At 41.4% G+C, this 25,422-nt stretch overlaps 1 protein-coding gene and 1 long non-coding RNA gene across 3 annotated transcripts in view; both read left to right on the plus strand.

Moving 5' to 3' along the window:
* The first annotated feature begins 1,811 nt into the window (after window positions 1-1,811).
* LOC118255233 (uncharacterized) lies at window positions 1,812-9,352 on the plus strand. 2 transcript variants are annotated; one of them, XR_004780912.2, is made up of 2 exons: window positions 1,812-2,853; window positions 8,258-9,352. It is a non-coding gene; the product is annotated as an uncharacterized LOC118255233 (long non-coding RNA). The 2 variants fall into 2 exon arrangements; XR_004780913.2 differs by having other exon boundaries at window positions 8,423-9,352.
* Window positions 9,353-21,220: 11,868 nt separating this feature from the next.
* DACH1 (dachshund family transcription factor 1) overlaps window positions 21,221-25,422 on the plus strand; it is a 339,811-nt gene continuing 335,609 nt past the window's right edge. The window contains exon 1 of the mRNA XM_050713138.1: window positions 21,221-21,948. Within this exon, the coding sequence (XP_050569095.1) occupies window positions 21,221-21,948 (728 nt within the window). The remainder of the gene's footprint in view (window positions 21,949-25,422) is intronic.

Below are 25,422 nucleotides of genomic sequence, written 5' to 3' on the forward strand. Positions count from 1 at the left end.
TTTGCATTTACAATTATACAAATATATATAACACTATAGTTAAAATGCAAGTACACATCTCATACACTGTGGATTATTAAACTCAATTTCACTTGGATTGGAAATTCATAACATGCTTTCTTCAGCTATTGGGTTTCCAAATGAGGTCATATAATGTGAAATGGATTTTTTATATAATCAAGTACTTAAAAGCTGCATTATATATATTCTAGATTGTTTGGTTCTTTAGAATCAATTATATTCTAAAAGTTGCTGTATAAGAAAACACTTAAACCCTTTATGCACTGTATAGTGCACTTGTTGCTATGTAAAAATAATAATAAAGGTAAAAAGTCATTGCAGACTTTAGCTAAGATTTCTATTTTTTTTCATGTTAACTTTCACATTAACATGAAGTAGCTATAGAGTTTCTTCAGCAAAAGCCAGTTCATATTTCTGAGTCGCAGTTACTGTTGATACTGCTATAAGTGTATCGACATAGACACCTGGGAACAGTGGCCGACCTGCTGCCTTGAAAACTTAGAGATGGCATGCCAATAACACTTGAAAACAATACTGACTAGTTTTCTAACAGATTTTTTTCCTGTCTGCAATGGTAGTATTCAGTCAGAGGTTAAGTAACCTGAATACAGGCATCATCTACCTGTAGGCAACTATGTGCACAAGGAAGTACAGCAGTAGCCTGAACTCTAATGGATAGTTTATTTGAAATTTTGTGGTTTATCTCTCCTGGCCTTCAGGTTCTACACTGGGAGGTCATGTGTTTCCCATAGCTCTTGTATGATATCTACAAGCAAATGTCTTAAATGTCCTAGGGCACACGATATGGTAGTAGGTCTGTAAATAGAACAATAAAATGATATCCTAGGCATCTAAACTTCCATTGTAGCCAGCAGAGGTAGAGACCAGGATTCAGCTGTGGAAGCACATGTGTCTAGGATTATTTCAGTAGCAATAAGCTATCCCACCTGTCATCCTTTTACTTCTCTGGAGGGATACAGTCACATATCATATGTGCCATGAAGGTATCTTAGATGTCATGCAGAATCTCAGATGGTATTAGGTATATCATGTTTACATAAGTGAATTGTGCCCTTACTCAGTGGAGTCAGTGGAGTACAAAAAGAACCAATAAAATTTAAGGCATGAATTCAGCTGCCTACATTGGCACCTAATGCCATCTGAAACATCCCCAGATACTTCAAATATCCATGTAAAGTGGGCAAATACAACAGATCTGAAAGATTAATTCTTCTCTGGAAAAGCACTGAGGGCCAAATGGATGTAGACATCTTGAATGTGCATAGCTGAATGAAACCCTTCTGAGAAAGCTAAATATCTGTAGGTGACTTGGTTGTGTCAACTCTATTGCCTAAAATGAGATCCTAAATGCATGTCTCACTTATTGATGCCTATATTTAGTTATCTTTCCATTGAGATTCCACAAAATAGACATTGTGCTTACTGTAGCTCAAAACTGGTGTATGTAACAGATACTGAACAGCCCTCTTCCTGAAACTGCATGAAGAAGATCTCCTGTTTGGCTCCTACACTTCCATCATGTATAAAATAATCAAAACTGGAGGGTGTGAGCTGTGGTTTCTATAAGAATCTACATATCATTGATTGTCTTATGTACTTTAAAAAGAAACTAGAAAAGGTAAAAATATATAGATGATTTCTGGAACTTGCCAAATAACATCTGGTGTCTGATACATTGTTTTCCATTTACATGATTTCATAGGAAAAAAAAAATAATAAAAAAAAAAGTTGACCTCAACTGCATCATCTGAAAACAGGTCTCATATTTAACATGCAACAGCATGCCAGGCAGCAGATGTCAGCAATGACTACAACCCTTGCTCTGCAATCGAATCACAGCAGAAATACTAAAAGTATTTGACTCTCCTCTCTGATGAAACTGATAAATGTGCTTGATGAAATCTGGGAGGGCAGAGAGGAAAAGGCTTTTTGAATAACAGAAATAAGACACCATGAGTAGGATACACTGAAAAGGTCATCTCACTGACTTCATCAACTGGAGAGAACTCGTGCTTTCCTTCATCACAGCAAAAATCATTTCCTGTGTGATACAACCCACCAGTAAGTACACACAGCTTATAGAAGCAGACAAATTCTGTTTGATAAATAAAAGAGTAGGTAAACTATTTTCCTTTAAACTATACTCTTGGTCTACAAGATGAGTCAAGAGTACAGGATGAATCAAGAGAGCGAGAAAGAGAGCGAGAAAGAGAGAAAGAGAGCGAGAAAGAGAGAAAGAGAGAAAGAGAGAGAGAGAAAGAGAAAGAGAGAAAGAGAGAAAGAGAGAGAGAGAAAGAGAAAGAGAGAAAGAGAGAAAGAGAGAAAGAGAGAAAGAAAAAGAGAGAAAGAGAGAAAGAGAGAAAGAGAGGAGAAAGAGAGAGAAAGAGAGAAAGAGAGAAAGAGAGAAAGAGAGAAAGAGAAAGAGAGAAAGAGAGAAAGAGAGAAAGAGAGAAAGATAAAGAGAGAGAAAGAGAGAGGAGAGAAAAAGAGAAAGAAAGGAAGAGAGAGAGAAAGAGAGAGAGAGAAAGAAGAAAAAGAAAGAAAAAGAAAGAAAGGAAGAAAGGAAGAAAAGAAGAAAGAAAGAGAAAGAAAAAGAAAGAAAGAAAGAAAGGAAAAAGAAAGAAAGAAAGAAAGAAAGAAAGAAAGAAAGAAAGAAAGAAAGAAAGAAAGAAAGAAAGAAAGAAAAAGAAAAGAAGGAAAGAAGGAAGGAAGGAAGGAAGGAAGGAAAGAAGGAAGGAAGGAAGAAAATATCTTGATCCAAAAATATTAGCTACACCAAAACAAGTTTTCCTGAAACTTTTATGATGAAAGGTAACTAGTGACATATTGATGAACAAAAATATCACAGAAATAGAAATACTCATCTAATAGGAATTTTTGGCTAAATTAGTTATTTTACTCTCCTAACCTGATACCTTAATTCTGAAAGTTCACAGTCAAACTTCTATGTCCTTAACATACTACTCTATTACATTTTGATAAGTAAGGGAAAATAACAGTGAAGAAATGAATGAATAGGTAAAGGATTACAGGAATATTTTATAAAACACCTATGAATCAGCCTTCTTAAAACTCAATTCCTGTTTATGCTCACCAAAATCACAGTTCTATATAATTATGTAATATATAGTAGGAGACTACCTTAACTCTAGAAATCTCAGTGGAAGGGCCGGAAGTAGGACAGTCTAGATCCAGACTGAAATTAGAAGACTTTTCTTGATCTATATAAAATTACCTAAAATATAGTTCTTATTTTGTCAATTCCAAACCATATCTACAACATTTAAAATATACACTTAATATATAATTTAATTATATATATATATTATATAATTATAATAATATAACTTAAATATCTAAGCAAAATAAAGCTGATAGTAAATCTCAGAGGTATAAGATGCAGAAGAAAGCTTACATTGAGTAGTCTTTCTCACCTTAAGCTTTGTTCCTATTTTGTCTGGATATGTAGACTGTTTATTCTCAAACTCTTGAACATTTGGCAGGAAATGGACAATACTGTAGAAAAATTCCAAAGGAAATACTATATATTACTGAGATCTGCATAATGATGAGATTGATGGAACATCCTTCAAACAGTGAAAACAGTTGCCCAAAAGGAGTATTTAGGTTTTAAAGAAGATTGAAATTTAAGACAGAGCACTCTGTTAAGGATGTGAAGTGAATGCATGCTATTTAAGGAATGCAAAAGGAAAAGATGTTGAAATCAATATGGAACATCAGACAGAGAGTAGTAATCTGCCTTTCATATCTATTTGACCAGTTTCTAAACCAGTGAAAAATAACACAGCTTTGTTGACTTAGGAGAAGCTGGAAATTCATAACAGCTAGGGATTCAGATCTTTGTACAATTTAATGTGTTTTGTTTAAATTACATAAATGAGGAGAAGGCTTGGCTGCTAGTTACAAGTAAAAGGGGGCAAGTAAAGGAATGGCAATAATAAAAAGATAGAAATATAGACAAAAATAAATAACTATATAGTAATTGCTCTGTAGTATTTGTTATGCTAAATACTCTTGATCCTCTGTAGCTAGGGAGTTGAGCAAGATGACTAATCCAATAATGATGCAGTCAGAAGGCATTAGAAGTATTCACTATATTAACAAAAGCTGGAATTACTTTAAATGAATAAATATATCGCAGACACATGCATACTTACATGGTTAGTTAGGGATACTGTGACAGAAGTGTCCAAAGTTTAGTATGATAGTTAATGCATCATCATAAGAGTTGGCTATGCAATGGGAATATAAATTAACTGTTATTGATTCGCTCATCTGTTGTGTAAAACTCCAAAGTCACTATGTATACCTAAGAAACAGAAATACATCCAACTTAGTCAGACACTAATATGTTTGTGGTCATCACTGCAACAAACATGAAATGAAGAGCAGATTTAATCATTTTAAAACCATCTAACTTATGTCCAAACTCATATGACTTTACAAAACTTTTGTCACTGTACAGACAATGTAGAGGAAATGAGAAGAAAAATATAATTTTTCAATAATCAATATCTTTTCAATGAGAAGAAAAATATAATTAAACTAAGAAAAGTTGGGCAAAAAATCCCATTGCAAATACTTTGCAATGATTGACCAGTAAAATTGAAGCAATTATCCAAGCCCTAGACTTCAGTAAGACCTCTGACACTGTTTCCCACAGCATTCTCCTGAAGAAGCTGGCTGCTTATGGCTTGGACAGGCATACACTTCATTGGATTAAAAGCTGGCTGAGTGGCCATAGGTTGATATCTGCCTGAATATGAGCCAGCAGTGTGCTGATGTGGCCAAGAAATCCAACAGCATCCTGGCTTGTGTCAGAAATAGTGTGGCCAGCAGGACTGGGGAAGTGAGTATCCTTCTGTACTTGGCTCTGGTGAGGCTGTACCTTGAGTAATGTGTTTGGTTTTGGACCCCTCACTACAAGGACATTGAGGTGCTAGATCATGTCCAAAGCAGGGCAACAAAGCTGGTGGAGGGTCTAGAGAACATCTTATGAGGAGTGGCTGAGGGAAATGGGGTTCTTTAGCTTGGAGAAGAGAAGACTCAGGGAGACCTTATTGTACTTTTCAATTATCTTAAAGGAGGTTGTAGTGTGGTGGGGATCGAGCTCTCCTCCCACGCACCAAGTGATAATATGAGTGTAAATGGCCTCAAGTTGCACCAGGGGAGATTTAGGTTGGATATTAGGAGAAATTTCTTTATTGAAGGGTTTGTGCAATATTGGGATAGACTGCCCAGGGAAGTGGTTGAATCACCATCCCTGGAGGTCTTCAAGAAACACGTAGATGCAGAACTTAGTAGCATGGTTTAGTAGTGTACTTTAGTGCTAGGTTAAAGGTTGGACTAGATGATCTTAGAGGTCTTTTCCAACCTGAAAGATTCTATGATTCTATGAAAATGCACTCTAGAGTAACGTTGAATAACCAATGGTGAATGGGCCAGCTCTCGTGCAAATTTACTCAAGTGTATAAATTTTTCAGGACTGGGACCAAGTGATATACTGCTAGACGACAGACCCCAAAGACAGTTGGCAGCTATTTAGGAAAAATCCCAGAGGCCACAGTATCAAGCAGATAGCTGAGTAAAATTAATAAAACTATATGAATGGCAGATTAAATATATATATATACATAGTAGATGTTGCACAATATCATTTTGCTTTTACAGTTTGTATGATCTAAAACTGGAAGGAAAGGGTCAAACAAACTACAGTAACAGGAAATAAGCCATATTTGATTTGTGTTCTACAGAATGCTCTAACAATCTTAATAAATAAATAAATAAATAAATAAACAGAAAACAAACCACATATTAAGACTTATTGAGATTTACCATAGTTTTTTCCAAGTCAAGGTTGATCATGGCTGTTTAAAATGTTTAAAAATAGACAGAAAAACTTCAGACTTCAAGGAAGAATTTAAAATATTAACATGTCACAAATAAACAGCAAATAAACAATAGCACAGTAAAGAACAAAATGAATACAAATAAAATGGTGTTTCATGAATTTAAGAATAGTTAAATTATAAACAAAGAAACTGGGTACATACTCTAAAGGGAGGACAATGTATTTTACAGTCCACTTGTGAGGGAGGCCTCAGTCTCAGATCACACAGGATTATTTCACAAGTTCAACTTAGGGTTTTTCGTTCAGGTTTTCTGAATCTTTGTACTAAACATGCATGCTTCTTTTCAGTGACTGCATAAGGAACTCAGACTTCTATCTCTGATACATAAACAAAGCATCTAACGATAGGTTCTATGAGTACTGTCTGGAAGCAGCTGCTATAGAATAAATCTGAGGAACTGGCAACTTCTAGCTGGAAAGCCAAAAAAAAAAATTAAAAATATAATGCTTGAAATATGTAGCTTTTCCAGAATTAAATCTATCTTCAAAAATTGCAGTAGTACCTTTGTAACTGCAAATGCAGACTAATAAAAGGAACAGGAAAAAGGAACAATACAATAAACCAGAAGAATCTAGTTTGTGTGTTTAGACATAGGCTACTTGTCTAGGCTGGCAAAAGGAAAAAATAGCCTTAGATGTTTGTTCTGTGTATAGTGGAATGGTTGGATAGTGACAAGAAAGATTTTAAAGAGAGCTGCTCTGAGGTTACCTTCATATTTCAGGACAGTCATTTAAATACAGCAATGGAATTTTATTATAGATGAAATAATTAAGTGTAGTAAAATGGTCTGTACTCTTCAGGTCTTACATATAGATTTGCCTAACGCCAGGAAAAATATTGTCGTGAAAATTTGACCTGTGAGTGATATTCACATAGTATGCCAGCACCTACAAGCACTTCTCCATTGAGTTAGGATCCTAACTTTTGTCCTCTGAGTTGCATTATCTTTGGTTGTGAGAGAAGGAATGCCCACATATGTGTCAGATTTGATTCACAGAGTAAGCAAAGAGATACGAAGAGGGCATATCAAAAACCCACAAATATCCATAATTTCAGTAATTCCTGAAACATTTAGTTATGTAGACAGATTTGGAAGCATGTATGCCCTGAATATCAAAAAGCAATGTGGTGAAATTAATTCACTTTAAAAAGGAGACTGGGAGGTTCAATATTACTCTACAGATTTAAACAAAAGTTGTTACCATCTTATATATTAACTAAAGCAAAAGATAGTATTAATATGACTCTTACAAGGTCCAAAATATGGCACCTCTCCCTTATACCAGTATTTCCAATAGAGGATAAAGAAAGGAAAAGATTCTCTTTTTCCAAAATCCGTGATTAGGAAAGGCAGTGGCTGAGGTTCTCCCTTTCATTCTACACTAGTTTTGAAAGCCAGCCAGTCAGTCTTGATATTATGACCTAGGAAAACAGAACCTTTTTAGTTATGCAGACTACAAAAAATCTCAAACACCTGGAAAAAAAAAAGTAGGTTTTAAACCTTATTATCCTTTACTTTTCCACAAATTGCCAAAACCCACCCTTCTCTTTACAGTCATATGCAGTAACTGATTTGACTGCAGATTTACAACTCTGGACTAACACTGATCTTCACTTTCTACACTATGGTTGAGTCTAGGTTTTCATAGTAATCCACACAAATTCAGTACACAGAAATTCAACTACTAGAATCAGTTTCTCTTTCTTCTCTGATTTTCTGGTAAAGATGAAAGGAGTCTAACTCACAAACTGAAGGGTTTTTCCCACTCCATATTACAGCTCATTACATAGTAATTCAGGTTATTATGCGTTAGTAACTTTATTGTAAAAGCATACGTTTCTATAGATGTAAAAATAAAAGTAGAAGGTAGAATACCAGGCAGAGAATCAAAATAGCAAGAACTGTGGGTCAAGTAATATATTATAAAAGTAGGACCTAGAAAAAAATTAATAATAAGCAATGAACCACAACTAGTGTCATATTCTCTGCCTTTCTCTGAGCTGGCATTAGCTGCCATTATAAATTGAGGAAAGAATTCCCCAAAGGATTGCAAATAGCCACTAGAGATCCTGCACACTAGCAAAGATGTATCTGTGGGCTTGCTAACACAAACAATTTCTTAGCAAGCAATATACTAACCCCATGGGGCTGTTAATGAATCTGCTTTGTGGTAAACTTTTTAGGAGTACATGCTACAGAGACATTTTTTATGCATGTTGCTTTCTGAAGCCTCTTATTTCTGTAAAGTTCCTTTAACTTAATTTTTTTTTATTTTATTCAGGAGACTCCTGCAGTTCATTTCTCACCACAGTACACATTTAATATTGATGCATCTCTTTACAAAACTGCTGTTATCTGCACTTGAGAGCATAATTTTCAGCTGTATTTTAATGTGGATTTTCTCACGTTTGCAATCCTTAATTTATACATAATATTCATTTTGTAGCATTTCTCCAAGAGCCAGACTGTTGAGAAATTATTCTTTTCTGCTGCTTTCTGTCTGATTAGAATTCCAGCTACCCATCATTTACAGCCTCTCCCCTACAGAGGGCACCTTTGCCTTATTGGAATTGCTTCTACAAAAGAGATCCTCGGTGGTTATCAGAGAAATAACTGAGCCTTAAAAAGAGATCAGATTTTTCACAGATGCAAGGACCTTGTTTGCCTAGTCTTTTCAATTAGCCACGTTTTGTACTACAATTCATAAATGAGTAATAGCAATGTTACATTCTATGCTATTACAGTCTCCACCAAGAAGAGGTGAGATGAACTGGAGACTGCTGGGTTTACTTCAGAGGCCAATGAGATGAAAGCGTGAGCATAAGTTTTTGTTTGTTTGTTTGTCTGCTTTGTTTTTCCACCAGTAATTATGGGTTTTGTCATTAAAATCTTTCCAAGTTGCACAGTAAAAACATTGGCCATGGGAAAAAAGTCACAGACAGAAAGTCAACCATCTCCCAAATAAATCTTACTAACAGACCTTCAATTAATAACTGTTATCTGAAAGCTGTTCAAGTGGAATAAAATAAGGTTTTACTTTCTTTTGTAGAGTTAAGCCTTCAAAACTGATTCTAAAATTCTTATTTGTGGAAAAAAATCAATTGACTGCAAGACTGAGCCCCAAACTAATTTTCTTCCTGATTTTGTTGGTGTGCTATTATTTATGAAGTGTCATGTATATCATTCATAGTATCTGCTAGTTCTGAATAAAATTAGCAATACATTTATGTTCAATATTGTTTTTTCAGCTCAATCTGTAAAACAGGCTTCCTTTACAGGCCATTTCACTAATGTGTTAAGACAGATGCAAACGTCATTGATTTGTAAATGGCAAAGTGAAAATTCTGAAGAATAAAGAAAAATCTTTTCTCTGTCATTTTATATGTCTGACTATTCAAAACAAGCTATGGCTATAAAAAGGAGTGCAAGTCATTGCATTTATGTGACTCTCAAACAGGTCTGTACTATGCTAGTTCATATTAACTGGGGGAAAATACACAAATACATGCATCTGTCCCTTTGTGTAAAGTTTTATGGTGTTCCTATCAATAAAAATTACAAGTAGCCTTGTAAATTCAGCAGCAGTCAACTTGTTGCAAGAAGAATCTAACTTCCCTGGTCTGATTTCTGGGACTGATACTGGTCGTTTGTAAAGAATCTAACACAAAACCCAGCAAGGAATGTGCCCAGCCTTCCCTAACATTTCTCCAGAAGACTTGTATAGAAAATGCATTCATGTTTACATTTTCAGCTTCAAATACCCAGCACAAAAGCACAAGAGCACAAAAACCTGAATCTCTTGTCCAGGCTGCTAAATTAATTAAGCAGGTCATGTATTTGTGAGTAATACTTTAATGTCATTGGTATTTATTTATTTATTTGTTTATTTAGGGATTATTTTAGCAAGTTAATCCCGTGTTATAATTTTACTTCCTTTTTATTTTCAAATTATAGGCTAAGGCTGAATTCCTCACTAATTAAGGCAAAGGTGGTTTTTTTTTTTAATTAATTAATTTCTAATAGGAATGTTGGATATATAATGAATACAAGACCAAGACCTTGTACCTATAAAAGTGACCAGTATTAGTATATGCTTCAAAACAGTTACTGTAATATAAAACAGCTGAACATTTGCACTAGTAAATTAAACACTGACAGCTACATTCCCAGGTCTATACTGTAAAACTGTTCAAAAGACCCCCAACACACTTTACGGTTGCGTTAAATAACATCCCCCAAAACAATTTCTTGGTACAGTTTGAGGAAGATGGATGCTGCATATTCCTGAGACCCTGCCCAGCTGGCAGGCTGGTGCCACTACCCTCCTTTGGAAGGAAGAAGAGTTTACAAGTACACATATGTGCTAGTTGGCTTTATTGCTTAGGAACATTCCCAAGCAAGTTTAATTTCCTGGCATAAATGTAGCCTCTGAATCTATATTTACTGCAGCCATTATATGTCACTGTATTTAAAAGTACTCAGCTATTGGCCCTTGTAAATTGTGCACTGAGTTCTCAGTTTATATCAGCAGGAAACAAAACACTCAAGAAAACTCTTTTCTTGATTATATATACTGTCATATGCATTATTTTCATTGTAATTGTTTCAGCTTCATAGTAAAAAATAAAACTTAAAGCTGTTAAGAAAATGTTTGTTTTGAATATAACTTGATGGTTGTAGATAGAACAGCTTCAAGCAGAAAGTAAAAGCCGTGGACTATTTTTTAACAGCCTCTAAGTTACAAAGGAGTCACAGTTTCAAAGAAGGCACAAAGTGGAGGACAAAAGGTTTTCATTATTGAAGATTATGTATATATGCATGAGGTACAATCTGATATTGATAGAGAAGAGTCTGAACAGACCAACATCAACAGTGTGTCTGAATTCAGCCCTTGCAACCTGTCTTTTCTCACACAACATTTACCTGAGAAGTATGAAAGTCTACTTGGAGGTCTTTCTCCTGGTAGTAGTGTATTGTTCTTCTGGACTAAAATCTCCAAAGAAGAAACTTCACCACTGCAAACTTCGTATTTGATTGTTTATGCCCACTGCTACCATCTGGGAAACATAGGTTACTTCTTTTGTCCTGTGGGAAACATAGAAGTTGTGTTTTTGAAAACAAGTGTGCAAAGTGTGCAAGTGCTGGTTTTAGCTGGTTTTTAGCCATAAACCAGAATGCAAATACAGATGCAGAAGCAAATACTCTCATTTCAACTTTACCTCGTCTGAAGCCCCAGTTTTGTGAATGTGGACCCAAGCAAAGACAGTTTGTGATTAGGTACGAATTCTCTCTTCAACAAGACAGTAACACCGAGATTTGGACTGCCATCTACATGCCCAGCAAAGGAAGCCTGCACACTCAGGTAATTGCACCAAAATGAGCTAAGGCATTGAGGCATCTACTAAGTCATACGACAATTAGCAGCATGAGTATGAGATAGTTGCTCTATCCCTGCTCACGTGTGAAAATGGAGTAATCCTTAAATGCCTGAGAGTGATCATCAGATTGAAGGGCATAATTAAGCAAAAGCACTACAATTATTATTATTTTTTTTTCTAACCATCTAGATTAAAGCAACTCAGGAGGTAGATGCTCTTTTTCTTTCTTTCTTTCTTTCTTTCTTTCTTTCTTTCTTTCTTTCTTTCTTTCTTTCTTTCTTTCTTTTCCTGCTTTGAAGTTTATATTTTAAGTTTATACTCATATGTTTAAGAGCAAAAGCTTAGTAAAAATATTTTGTGTCAATAAAAATATATTACTGGAATTCTCCTTCTTCTAGACTTTTACAGTTTTCTCAAATTCACTTCTTATTCAAAAGTGTTCACTTATTTTCCCCAAAAATTCCCTTTGCTTTTCAGAATATAAGAATCAAAAGCTTTTTTCCATTTTTAATTCTTTTTGGTACTTTTGTGACACAACTTCTTTCATTCCAGAGTTGAGTACCTACCTATAAATATACAGCCATACCTAAACATAAGAATGTATTGAGGAATTGTTGTCTTCATAAGTCTATTTTTATTGGACAAATGTTTCAAAAAATTTACTTTGTATAAGTACTCAAATACATAAGCTTGAAGTCCAGTATTCATAACAATAAAATCCAATTGCATATAAATCACTGAGCACTGAGGAGGAACAACCAATGGTGAATTTATGTTATTTATAAATTTAAACAAATAGTCGTAAGAAAACTATTTTTTTCCATTATCCATAAAATCAGCAGCATATATTTTCAGGGAACTTATTTTGGCCATACTATCCTTATTATGCCTATCATAAAAATATACAAACTTTTTGTTACAAAAAATACATATCTGTGCCAACTATTTTCCTGTTTTAAAATAAATACTTTTTTTTTTTTCCCGAAAAAATGTGAAAATAGAGACCTCAGCACCTCCTGCAAGATATTTCCAAGCACTTTGATATTCAGTGACTTCCATTTTCGTGGTTCTGTATGGCAAATTTTTGGAACAAAGAAATATTTGAGCATGTATTTTGGTGCATTATTATTATTATTATTATTTATGCACAAATGCATAGCTGCAATAAAGAGGAAAAGATGTAACTGTCAGATAAAGAGAGAGAAAGAGAGGAAACATGGGTTAATCCTGGCCCTCCTTTCATCATCCACCAGATGTTTTTATACATTGAGCCCAAGTTATTCTAGAATGTATCTGGAGCTTTCCTTCTTGGCTAACCAATTTCTGAAGACATTGTAGTATCTGAAGAAGTTCGTACAATGTGAACCAACTCTTTTCTGAAAGCTTTCAAAGACAGAAGATGAAAGAAGATGGCACCTACTCGTGACCCCATATGTGGGTTACAATACAAAGGTGCAAAATATTTACCTTTTACCGTTTTGGGAATGCTGCCTGGGAAATTATATTACTCTGGATGCTATTGTAATTGCTTGGCTCTGGCTGGAAACATTATTGAGTAATAATAGCCCACAACAAACAATAAGCAGCAAACAACAAATGAGACATTCAATGCCACTATGAAAGTGTGTCTTGAACTTATCTACTCAGTATCTTCCACCCAGACAAGAGGGCTGTGTGCTGCCTTTCTTACATAGTCCATTCTCATGTCTGAAGCAAGGAGAACAGACAGTTCCACACCCAACCCCACCCCCCCCAAAAAAAAAAAAAAAAAAAAAGTAAATGCTGTCCATTTTACAGACATGTAAAATAAATAACATTTGAGGGGGAAAAAAAAAAAAGGCCTAACTGAAACATCTTACATCTTGCAGAATTTCTCTAGTTTTGGATGTCAGGTGGATATGCAAAACTCACTAAAGGTATCTTACAATGTTTGTGTCTCCCATGTTTCCCATCAAGTCTTTACAGCTGGGAAGCCCCTCCAATTGCTTTCACAATGACAGTGTCAAGGTGCTGTCTGTGAAACACTTGCTCCCTTCTCCCACACCTCCTCAAACTGAGGGCGGTTAGTGAGAAGGGAAGAAGATGAGGGAAACAAAAAAATGGCAAATAATGCTTTTTCCAATTTTGTTTTTTCTAAGCTTACAGTTACAAAGTGAGAAAACAAATCCTACTTAATCAAGGACTAGCTTAAGCCTATTTTTAGTCCGAATCACATTCCTTTGTGCTATGCCCGTTGTGCCCGCGTTTTCCCTGGGGACGTTTTGCCCTGTAGGGAGCGGAGCGCTCGCCGCGCAGCTCGGCTCCCTGGCGCACAAGGGCGCTAGTGGGCGCTGCGAATTTTGTTAAGTTTCTCTAAGCAACGCTATTCCACATTGCATCCACCCGAGCATTGGAGGGAAGGGGGGGCAACATATATAAAAGGCTCCGTCTGAGTGTGCAATCTACAGGCAGTTGCTTTTTATGTTTCTTTGCTTTACTGGAGCTGAGCTGGGACAGGTCACTGGACAGGCAGGCACCAGGCAAGCAAGCAAATTACAGTTGATTTTTTTTCTTTTTTATTAATGCAGGACATCGCAAAGCACCACCCTGCATTACCGCTCAGGGCTCAGAAATCAGGTGCCACACAAAACATCCGTACAGTCCACAGGAAACACAGCTGTCGAAAGAGCTGTACGTGCCACATTAAAGCTGAGTTTCTTTTGGCATGCTTGGCAACATAACTTTGTTTTGTCTAGGCTGGGTTGGAAGTGGGGGGGGCCGCACTTGGCTTTTTTTTTTTTTTTTTCTCAACTGACACGTTTCTCTGCTGTTATTTAACATGGACAGGATCTCTTTAGTACTGTTGCAAGAAACGTGTAATAATAATAATAATAATAATAATAATAATAAAAGCAACGACTCGGCACATTACCCGAGCCTACTTAGCAACTTTCAGACTTTGTTCCTCCACTTTGTTATCTAAATACAGTAGACGGAAACGGCAGATAACGTTCCCATGCAAATGAAGACAACAGTTGCTCGCCCACTCTCCGCTTAGGATATGGGAAGATGCCCTGTTTTCCCTAAAGCAGCTTTTTCCCCAGTAGCCTTCTCCATGCAAGTCGTGAGTGCATTGTCCTCTGACAGCTGATTCTTATCGTTCCGGTGGGGGTATTGTGTTTCAGCTCGTGGCACTGGAAACCATTGCAACTTTCTTTGAAGTTAAATGGCTTCATTTTGTTTCCATGTATGAATAACTCTGCCGAAGAACGAGAGTGACCCAAAGCCGACCCACTTACAAAGCCGTCCAAGCAACCTGTTCGAGTTTTGCAAAAGAAGGTCCTCGCAGAGCAGCAGGTGGGCGGGCAGGAGTGGTGGGGGGGGTGCTCCTCAGCCCGTCTAAGTTGCATTGTAATTAAATTTTATTTTATCCTACCACGGCATGCAAAATATCGAGCAAAATACAAGTTTAAGTTATTTGTTTGTATTCTTATCTGTAGGAGTTGGAAATTAACAGCCCCGTTAGTTTACTGTTAAGCCTGGAGAGAGAGAGATTGCTTTGCAAACATTACAGTTATTATGTCTGCAGTTGGTACTCTTTGTATAAATTATTGATCAGCCATCTTATTTTTCTTTCTGCTTAATGGATATTATAGCATAGCCGTTTACACGCTATACTTAAGGTTGTGTCAGCACTTCCATTTATAACATCCCCCTCTTACCAAGAGTTCATAACTCGCTATAAAATTCCGTTCTGGGCTGAAACTTTTCAAGCAAGGGCTCAGATCTTTAAAGGTCCTTCTTTCCCCCACCCCACCAAAGAACAATTGGAAATGCGTGGCTGCTTTTTTTTTTTTTTTTTTTAAATATATATATATAAAAATAAAAAAGGTAACCCCCACCCCCAGTGTTTTTCATTCGCTTGGGTGACTTGGGGAGGAAGAGGCTGCGTTTCTCTGGCTGCCAGCTCGCTTATATAAAAAAAAGAGCCCGGTGTGCATGTATTACTATTATTGTTATTAAGGGAAACAATTAGCGTGAGAGCTGCTGCCGGAGGCTCGGCGAGCCCTGCGAGCCGCCGCCCTCCGCCCCGCCGAGCGCGGGGGCCCGATCCGGTGGTGCTGAGCCCTGCGGCGGGGGCAAGTGGGCGCGGGGGTGCTGGGCAGGGCACCGGGCAGGAAAAGCGCCTCCCTGGCACCGGCCGCAATGGTGGCACACAGCGGAAACCCGGGAATGTTTAAATACCGGGCCGATGCTCCAGCGTCTTTCTTTCGATTAGGGTGGGTTGGGGACTAGGGATGGAGTGGCTGGGTGAAATAATCCTGGAAGGGGGAGGACATAGGAAAGGGCATTTCGGATTCTGTCCCCACTACAACAGTTTAATGGCAGGGGCTTTGTACTTCATAATTATTGCTCTGAGCGCCTTTTCCTACCTGTTGGTAGGTAAATTAACACGTTGGACTGAGGACCTCTAATGAGAGCACGAGTATAACTCAAACATTACAGAGGGCTCTCCGTCTATTCCAGTCCTAATTTAATTCATGCAGGGAAGTTGGTTATAATTTCCTTGTCGCTCCTGCAGCTTTCTCCATTGGCTGCCAGTTGCAATGTGAATGTAAGCAGGCAGTGCCCAGTCACCTGCTCCATTCGTTCCTAGCCAGCCCGAGAAGGGAACCTGACCCGCTTCACCATTTGGCTCTGGTAACTGCAATGTGACCGAGAGGCTCATATCCACACGAGGATTATTTGAGCTGCTGACTTTGAAACGTATTCTCTGGAGTCAGAAGAGAGACTTAAGAAAAAAAATAATAACAATACTTTGTAAATAAACAAGAAGCTTAATTGGCGTTTGGTATTTGCAATTTGCATATATGCGCGTGTGCGCGTTTTGGGGTATGTTCTGTACGTGTCGGGCGCAGGGGAGGAGGGAGGGACGGGCTGAGAAGGTTCCCAAGCCGTCGGTTATTGCCTCTCTCAGTACAGTGCGTCCTTGGTCAGAGCATCAGCTAGCATCACCGGAGATAACACTCATTTCTCGTGAGGAAGAAGGGGGAGAATGGAAGGATACCCTCTGGGGCCAAAGCCTGCCCTCTGACGCAGGCGGTGAACATCGCCGGAGCCAGTGAGATGCCTCGCGGGAGCAAAGCCGGCAAAAGATGCTCTGGCGCTAAAGCGATTGGGTTAGCCAGGGGGTAGCAAGCTGCCAAGCCCCGACCGATTCCTCTCCCAGTCCCGTGCTGGGGATGTGCAGTCGCTGCTTTCAACTTTCTAGCCGAGATATGCATATTAAACAATTAGCCCAGGTGGCAGTTTGCTCCCAGTTTCTCGTTTTTTGAAAACTTTTTAAAGTTTTATTTATTTATTTATTTATTTTTGGTTAAGAATGCACCATACGAAAATACAAACTGCAGTAAACAGAATGGGAAAGCAATCTCGCCATGCATTCTAGACTTTTTATGATATATGGTGGACTGTTCAGAAGTGTATGCTATTGTTAAAGCTGTTTGTGCCGGGTGTGCTAATGCACTGTTTGATTGAGTGAATTAGCAGTCATAACAATCTGGCAGTCTGGCCATAGAAGTGTGCTCAAATTGATTTGTGTTATGGCTGGACTGGAAAATCTAGTGTTAGTTGTTTTTTGCCCTGGGCATTGTTTGTACCAAACTCCACTTTTCATTTAATTTTCCAATAGATTTTGAAAGACCAAAAGGTTTGTGATCAACGTTTGCTGCACTTTATTATTATTCAGTTATTAAAAATATCCTATGAGTAATTTCAGATTCCCCAAAACCTTGCTTTCAATTAGAGTAAACATAATTAGCGTGACGTCGTGCTTGGAATGGTAAATCTCCCTTTGTATCTATTAAGCATGTTATCTACTTGTCCTGTCACTGAAAGGAATCCAGTTTGTATTTGTATTGGACAAGGTCTGTGCTAATTTGACTATAATGCAACAATTAGAAAAACAGCACTGCAGTATCCAGTTTCTTATTACTGGTACAACACTTAACATCAATCTCAACTGTATTCACCGTGTTTTCAATGTTTAGTAAATATCTTGGTGGAAGGGCAAAAAAGGGATCCCAGTTCACAGGCTCGCATTTCTATGGTTTTATTTTCCTGAACGATGCAGGGGGGATTCGGTATGAGGTCCCTCCTTCTTTCTCAATCTTCCCTCAAAATAACAGGTAGCTCAGAGGAGAACTACTGCTTAAGACCCTAGGGATTAACAGTAAAACAGAACTTACCTTCTCTTTGCCTGTGCTTGCTCCTTTCTTAGAGTCTTATGCTTGGCAGTCATTTGCCAGAATTATAATGCAGCATGATTACACCTAAAATATTACTCTACTGATCACACAGAAAGCTTTGTGAAATCATTTAGTTTCTTCTCTTCAGAAATCGGTGAACAAAGTAGGTCACTCGATGAGGATGAGACAAGATACAAGAGAGAAATGTATTTCTCAGGGAAATAAATTCAAAAGAAATAAAGAAAAAAAATATTTCAAATGAACTTGACATGGTAATACACAATTCATTCTCATCAGGTGCCTATCTTCTGTATTCATCCCTCCCCCCCCGGTCCATTCCTTCTCACACGTTCAAAAGACAAGTATTTATCTTTATCTTTTTTTTTTTTTTTCTTTTTCCTCTGAATGAATTTAGATCTTTAATTATCAATTATAACTGAAGAAAGAGGAGGGAACTGATGTACTGTCGTATCTCCTGTCAGTCGGTTACTCAGATTCCTTAAAATGCAACAGCTAAAATGCATTTCCTAATTGCATTTTACTCTTTACAGCTGCCCTCAAAACTAGTAATTTAATACAATAGTGAACCCCGTATCAGTTTTGTTTTTTTTTTTTTTTTTGAGTAATAAATTACAATCACTGTCAATACATCTTACTGCTTTAATGTACATTTTATTATAAGGAAATTGTCAAAAGAAAAAAGAGAGAAAGACAGAGAAACAGAGCGAATACCTGCTCTGAACAGTTATATGAGCAGAACAGAAGCCCTGCTTCAAACAATATTCCAGGAAAGAAATTAAAGACTTCTTAATTAGTGCAGCAATTAAGCTTTCTTGGTCGCATTTTAATCAGCTCAGGCCCTATCAAAGGACAAACAGAACGATTTGCAGGTCTTTGAATTTTAAACAGTCTTATTGATTTCAGCACCATGTCTTCACTTGACACATGGAGAATTTTCAAATATCAGTTACAGTAATTTGAGTTTTGCTGATATCAACACAGGGACAAAAACGAAAACACCCAACAATCCAACAATACAATTACATGAAAGGATCAGCAAGTAATAGAAATGCAATCAAAAAAAAAAAAAAGTTTACAAAGAGCCACCTCAGGATTTGTTGGTGTGTTACGTGTGTGTGTGAGTGTATATGTGATTTTAAATAAATCCAGTCACTCGCGTAATCGTTAGAAATATTTAACAAGCAAGAAGCTTCGAGGAGTCTGGAACCCTTTCATAAATCTCTTATTTCCCTAGGTTTCTAATCGCATTGTTTCACTCAAAAGGTGGTTAACCCAAATCTGTGGTAGTAAGCCCTTTCAAACTACATTTTCTTTATATTGTGTTGAACCATGATGGATGTATGTCCATGAGGACATACAATGAGAAGAAAATAAGGGCTGGTGTGCATCACGTTGTAGAGAAGGTAGACAATAAATGAAATGATAGGTTTTCTGATTAAGAGTTCACTCAGATGTTGAAGTGCCAATATCACGTGTGTCTGGCTCTGTCCTGATCTTCTCAAGGATTTGTTTTATGTCTTCACAACATGTAAGAGAAGGTGAGATGCAAAAGGACAGTAGAGGCAAAGAAGACATGAACCGAGCTGGTTTGCTACAACTGAAAACAGAGCATTTTATGGTTTTCAGGGTATTCCAAGTTTTATGTCAACACTAGATCCTGCCACTGAAGTTGTATAAACTCCTCTGAAAAATGTTCTGAGAAACATCTGAAAAAGTGTTGAAGAAGTGTTCTGCACTATTGTGTGTACATGAGATTTCAAAATGAAAGCTACTTTGTATTTTCTTGGATTTATTTGCCAATTTAAAAGGTTTTAGTGTAGGATAGCTAAAATTTCATGATCAAATGACATCCTCTGTGGTATTAGAACACAAACGACCTTCCATTGAAGTTGAAGTACTACCAGCAAGAAGACATATGAGAATGTTTTACATCTGATAGCATGGAAATTCCCCTCCACAGAATTAGTACAGCTGAGATTATCCACTCAGTAGATGTGTCATCCCATGAGTCATATCTCACATAATAATAATACACATTAAGAAAAAAAAAAAAAGCCATGGAGCTATGGGCAGATACATGCACCACCATTAATTAAGCACACAGCTCATCCTTTTGAAACTGGAAAAATTTTACCCACGTTATTTTCGCACATGCCCAACTGTATGAATGAACATTCCTTCGCCCCTTCAGAGCGTGAAGTGCCCTCGAGAGGAACCGGCGCAGAGCTCTGGTCTCTCCCGACCGAGCCTAGCCCGGCAAGCAGGCGAGCCGCCGAAAGTGCCCCGATTCCCCTTAAAAACTCCATCCCAAACTTTGGAGGCGGGCAGGGAGCTCTGAGACCGCGGGGCCTCAGGGCCGGGCTGAGGGACTGCGCATGTGTGGGCAAGCGCAGCAGCTCATTTTCCGCGCTACCTGGCGCAGGCAGCGCCGCCGCTGCGCGGCACTGCGCGGCCACCTGTTGCGCGCCGCGCCTCGCTCCGAAGTGACTCCGGCGTCGCTCCGGCCACGCTCTCCGCCAGCCCCCCCAACTCCCCGCGGCGGATGCGGTCGCCAGACTCGGTCCCCCATGTCCCCCCCTAGATGTCGCCGCGCTGCGCTTTTTTTTTTTGCGCGGGGACTGCGCGCCCCGCTGCCGCCTTCCCCCCGCGCAACAAAGGCGCTGCTGCCGCCGGACCCTCAGCTGCTGTGGGCTCGGGAGGACGACAAGAGTGACAAGGACAAACCCGTCCGGAGCCTCCCGCTTTGGTCCGCCGCTGCCCCCGGACCCCGCCGGAGCGGCCGCAAGGTGTGCGGACAGCGCCCCGCTCCCGACGGCTTCGGGGGAAGCCGGAGACTCCGGCGTTCCCCAACAAAGTGTGTTGACAAGCCACTGCTGGAAAGGGCTGGGAAAATTACATCTCGTCTCTGGTGGGGTGAAATATGAAACATGTAATCTAACGGTTCCTGAAGGGGGGAGGGGGGGGGGGGAGGAGAGGAAGAGGGACTTCTCTCCCTCTCCCTCTTTTTCCCTGCTCCAGGTTCCTGGTTGGATAATTTGGGTTAATACTAGTGAGTGAGCCTTTTGCTGCTTCAAAGGGTATTTCAAGTTGCCGGAGCTCCTCCCCTCCGCACCGTGTGACAACAACAACTCGTCCAGAGAGCGAGCGAGCGGCGAGCGGCGGCGGCAGCTTGCACTTCCCAGCTCATTTTCTCTCTGTCATTCCCCTCTCAATCTTTGATCAATGTACTTGCCAGAGAGAACCGAAGTCCTTCAAACCTCCTCCTATTCACCTTCGTCTTTAACGTGGTGCTAGAGCAAGGACCACAAAAAGAAACTGCCCTCCCCCCTCCCCTCGGCCCCAGCCCCGCCGCCCGGAGCGGACTTCTCCTCCTCCTCCTCCTCCGTCCCCACTTGCGGGACACTTTGTGCGTTTCTCTCTCTCACTCTGCCCCCTGCTCTCTCGCTCGCCGCAGCACCTGATCCGGGATTATTCCCCCCTTTTTCTCCCCCTCCTCCCTTCTCCTCTCCTCTCCTTTTTTTTTTTTTATATATTTTTTTAATTTTTTCTCCTTTCCCCTGCGTGTGTGTGTGGGAACTTTCCCCCCTCCCCCTGCCCCCCTCCGCCGTATATGTGACCATGGCCGTACCGGCTGCTTTGATCCCTCCGACCCAGCTGGTCCCCCCTCAGCCTCCGGTCTCAACTTCTGCCGCCTGCACCACCACCACCACCACCTCCTCCTCGGCGGCGGCGGCGGCCACCTCCTCTCCGTCTCCGTCCATCGCTCCCCCGCCGGCCGCTTCGGGGACAAACCTATTCCGGCCGGAACCCATCGCAGCAGCGGCGGCCACAGTCACCTCCACCACCACCACCACCGGCGGCGGTAACGGCGGCGGCGGCGGCAGCCCCAGCCTGGGCACCGGCACCGGCAGCACCGGCAGCAGCAGCGGCAGCAGCAGCAGCAGCGGCAGCAGCACCTCCGCTCCCAATGCCAGCGCGGCCAGCGTGGCCAGCAGCCTGCCCGGCAAGCCCGTGTACTCGACCCCGTCCCCGGTGGAGAACACCCCCCAAAATAACGAGTGCAAGATGGTGGATCTGAGGGGGGCCAAAGTGGCCTCCTTCACCGTGGAGGGCTGCGAGCTCATCTGCCTGCCCCAGGCTTTCGACCTCTTCCTGAAGCACTTGGTGGGGGGCTTGCACACGGTCTACACCAAGCTGAAGCGGCTGGAGATCACGCCCGTGGTCTGCAACGTGGAGCAGGTCCGCATCCTGCGGGGGCTGGGGGCCATCCAGCCCGGGGTCAACCGCTGCAAACTCATCTCCAGGAAGGATTTCGAGACCCTCTACAACGACTGCACCAACGCCAGGTAACCGCCGCAAGGCACACGCACACCCCGAGACACCCCCCCCCCCCGTCCCATTATCCCCCCCCTCCAGCCACCGCCCCCGTCCCACCCCCACGCCACCGCTCACTCCGGGGGGGGCGGGGGGGGGTGGGCGTCCTGCGGCCCCATGCCGTCGCCCCCCCTTTTTTCCCCCATTCCCCCCAGCCCTGGCACCCCACCAGCCTGCTCCGCACCCGGCCGCGTTGCTTCTTGGTGGGACGGGGAGAGAGGAGAAAAGGGTGTTTCTGCCCCCTTCCCTTCGTGCCGTGCAACTGTCGCCCTGTCATTGTCCCCTTCACCTCCCCACATCCTCTGCCCCCCCCCCCCGCCGGGGCGGCCGGGGACTGCGCAGCGCACCGCGCAGTTCACGCGAGGGTGGCGGAGGGGCCGCCGGGCCGTGCGGGGGAGGCGGCAGCATGGCCCCCCAAAGTGTTTTCTGACGCGCCCCCTCCTCAAGTTCAGCCCTTTAAAATGCACAGCCCTGGGAGAAGACGGCCTGAAGGGCGCACGGGGGTGGGCGGGGAGCGGTCCTGGGTTTGGGGTCGTGTGTGTGTGTGGAGGGGGCGATCTTGGGTTTCACGTCAATCGTTGCCTTCCGGGGCACTTCCCGGGCGGAGGGCCCTATCGGGAGAGGGGGGCGGGGGGGGGGGGGAAGGAGGCCACTCGGCCATCAGCCGCTGTCACGCATCCCAAAGGGCACGTGCACTTTTGCATAGGGCTAGGGGGCAGTTGCCACATGGCGAGAGGGGAGGGAGAGGAGGGGAGAGGGTGGGAAGGCGCCGAAGAGGCGCTTTTTTAGTTTTTTTGGTGGTCGGGCTGCCCCCCCCCGGGGGGCTCGGGAACCCCGGAGCAGGTGCGAGCAGCGCCCGGCGCTCCGGAGCCGGCCAGAGATGGGGGCGGCGGGGGGAAGCAGGAGGTTTTCTGGGGGGGATTTGGGCAGGCTGAGTCGTGGCACCGCGCAGCGTGAGGCGGGCGGGGGGGCGCGCAGGTTACGCGCACGCCGCCGCGCTGCCCGGCCCTCGCACCCCGCGGGTCGGGGGGAGGAGGAGGAGGAAGAAGAGGAGGAGGATGAGAGAAGCCCCAAACTCGACAACGGCCGGGGAGAAGGAGCTGGCGAAAGAGGAAATTCCTGCTGCGAGAGCTGCCTGCTTTGCAAGCGGGGGCTAAAGAGTGGGGCTGGTGTCTCGTCATCTGTAGGTTACAGGGTTTGGGGCGGCTCGATCAGGAAAAGGGGTCGCAGAAGTGTTGTGACCCGGAGAGCTGAGCCCCCAGTTCGCCGGGGGCTGGGGGGTGGCTCCGGTTTAGGGGTGCTGGGAACTTTACACAGCAGGGAGGGCTCTCCAGTGAGGAGTATGCAGACAAAGTCTCGATGCTACTTTCAGTATGCGCAAACAGGCAGACCCGGCTCGTTTCTCTTTCTCATCGTCGGATTTCAAGGTGCAGCAACAGCCAGCACGTGGAGAATTAACCCCGTGTGATTCCGTGCTCGTTCCCTTTGCTGATGGCCGGGTGGGACATTCCCTTCTTCTCCCCCGACTGAGGGTAGCTGGGACTTCTTAGCATTGAGCCAGGCAGAGCAAAGCACTTTGTTGCTAGACTGATGGCTCAGGTTTCTGGTTTTCGGGGCAGCAGGACAAAACATCCTGGAGTAACTTCCAAGCTCTGACATAAATGTAACTGCATCGTTAACCCTGCGTTGTTTCATGTGGAAGCAACATGGATCTTAACAGATGCCCCTGTGTGGCATCTAACTTGTAACACCTCTGCAAGAGTTCAAGATTTGGTCCTTAAAAAAGTGACACCAGTTCTAGTTTGCCATGCTCATATCATGCGAGATGTAATTTCAACACATAAAATTAAAAAATAGATCGACCTTTTTTTTTTTTGGGGGGGGGGGGGGGGGAGGGGCAGGGGAGAGTGGGGCAGGGTGGAATACAGGGACACCAGTTCCTGGACTTGGCAGGGTTATGAAAGGGTTTGGCAGCCTGGTTGTAACACGGGTTGATCATGTCAAGAGTACAAAATCGGCCGTGTTTCAACTGTTTCTGAGGTCTGCTGTGTTATCATCCAGCACAGTAGAAATTACAGCAGTGTGTTGAGAAGTGGATAGGGTTTGACCCTTGAAAAGCATAATTGTAGTAGGTGTATTTATGCATCCATTAAGCAAATAACTTAATGGAAAGGATTTACAATAGGTATGCAAAATGTATTATTACAGTATAGACAAATAAAGCAAAGTGGGTCAGTGAGTTTTGGTCAAAATGGATGATACCATTGGAACATAAAACTGTATTTACTTTCAGGGGTTCCCCTCTGATACATTTCATTCTGATTCTTTCCTCACAATTTAATTATTTTTAATTATATCTGACTGTACAGTACTTATGTAGGATATTTTCGTCTACTTGGTTTAGTGATTTACGTGACCTTTCCAGACTCTCAGTTACTGCATACACTATCTGGGTGATGTCTTTTTGTGTCCTGGGTGAACACTTGCTGTTGAGATGGGAGCTGTAAGAGCCAACTCCATCCTAGCGGCTAAATTGTTATACTCATCAGATTCAAAAATTTTGAACCAGCAACTTATCACTGTTATATTTGTCTCATAATCAGCTGATGCACTTGAATACACTAATCCCTTTTTAGAAAGCTTCATCAAGGTTAATACGTTATTTAATCAAAAAAGGCATCCAAATAAAGCCATTACTTTGTTCTTTAAATGGATTGAATCGTTAGTTGCCAGTTGCTGTGGAAATAATTTGTAATAACTTATTTTGAGATAGAAAAGTTTTAGATGTGTTTCACCAAAATGATGCATTTTAACTGTGATATTGCTATTTTAAAAAATCAATAAAACAAAAATCAATAAAACACCAAGGGATTTTCTATTGAATGCTTAATGTGGAGATCTGTAAAGTGAATTGGTTTCTGTGTTTATTTGTGATACTACTAATAATAACATGATACTAAAGGACCTCTTTCTAAATTAGGCTTCTGTATCAGTTCACTGGAAAAATAGTCTTCCGTTATGGAAGATGACTTTTCTTTTCTGGTCATACTGACCTTTGCTTTTATTTTCCCCATAAAAAAAGCATTGGTCACCAAACAGAAATCCAGGAAATAGCAAACTGTGCATTTAGCCTACATTATGATTAAATGGTTTGACATTAATGGGATGCTAGAAAGCCACATGCCAAACAAATAGGAGAAATGCAAAGGCAAAACATGAAACATATTTAAAGCTATTAGACCCCAATCGAGTCAGGTTTCTTGAATGTGTACGTGAAACAGAGTAGCGAACTGTTCACTGGATGTCACCTGTGTAGGATTAATGACCTGGAAGCTATTGATCCCAGATTGTTCTGGTCTCTTGTGTTTCGAGTACTTGTTGTGGAATTTTTCCATGCTGGTCCCTTCCTGGAGTTTTCCCATAGACTTAGACTGGCTTTGGATCGT

The sequence above is a fragment of the Cygnus atratus genome, chromosome 1, assembly GCF_013377495.2.
Source record: "Cygnus atratus isolate AKBS03 ecotype Queensland, Australia chromosome 1, CAtr_DNAZoo_HiC_assembly, whole genome shotgun sequence".
Lineage (NCBI taxonomy): Eukaryota > Metazoa > Chordata > Aves > Anseriformes > Anatidae > Cygnus > Cygnus atratus.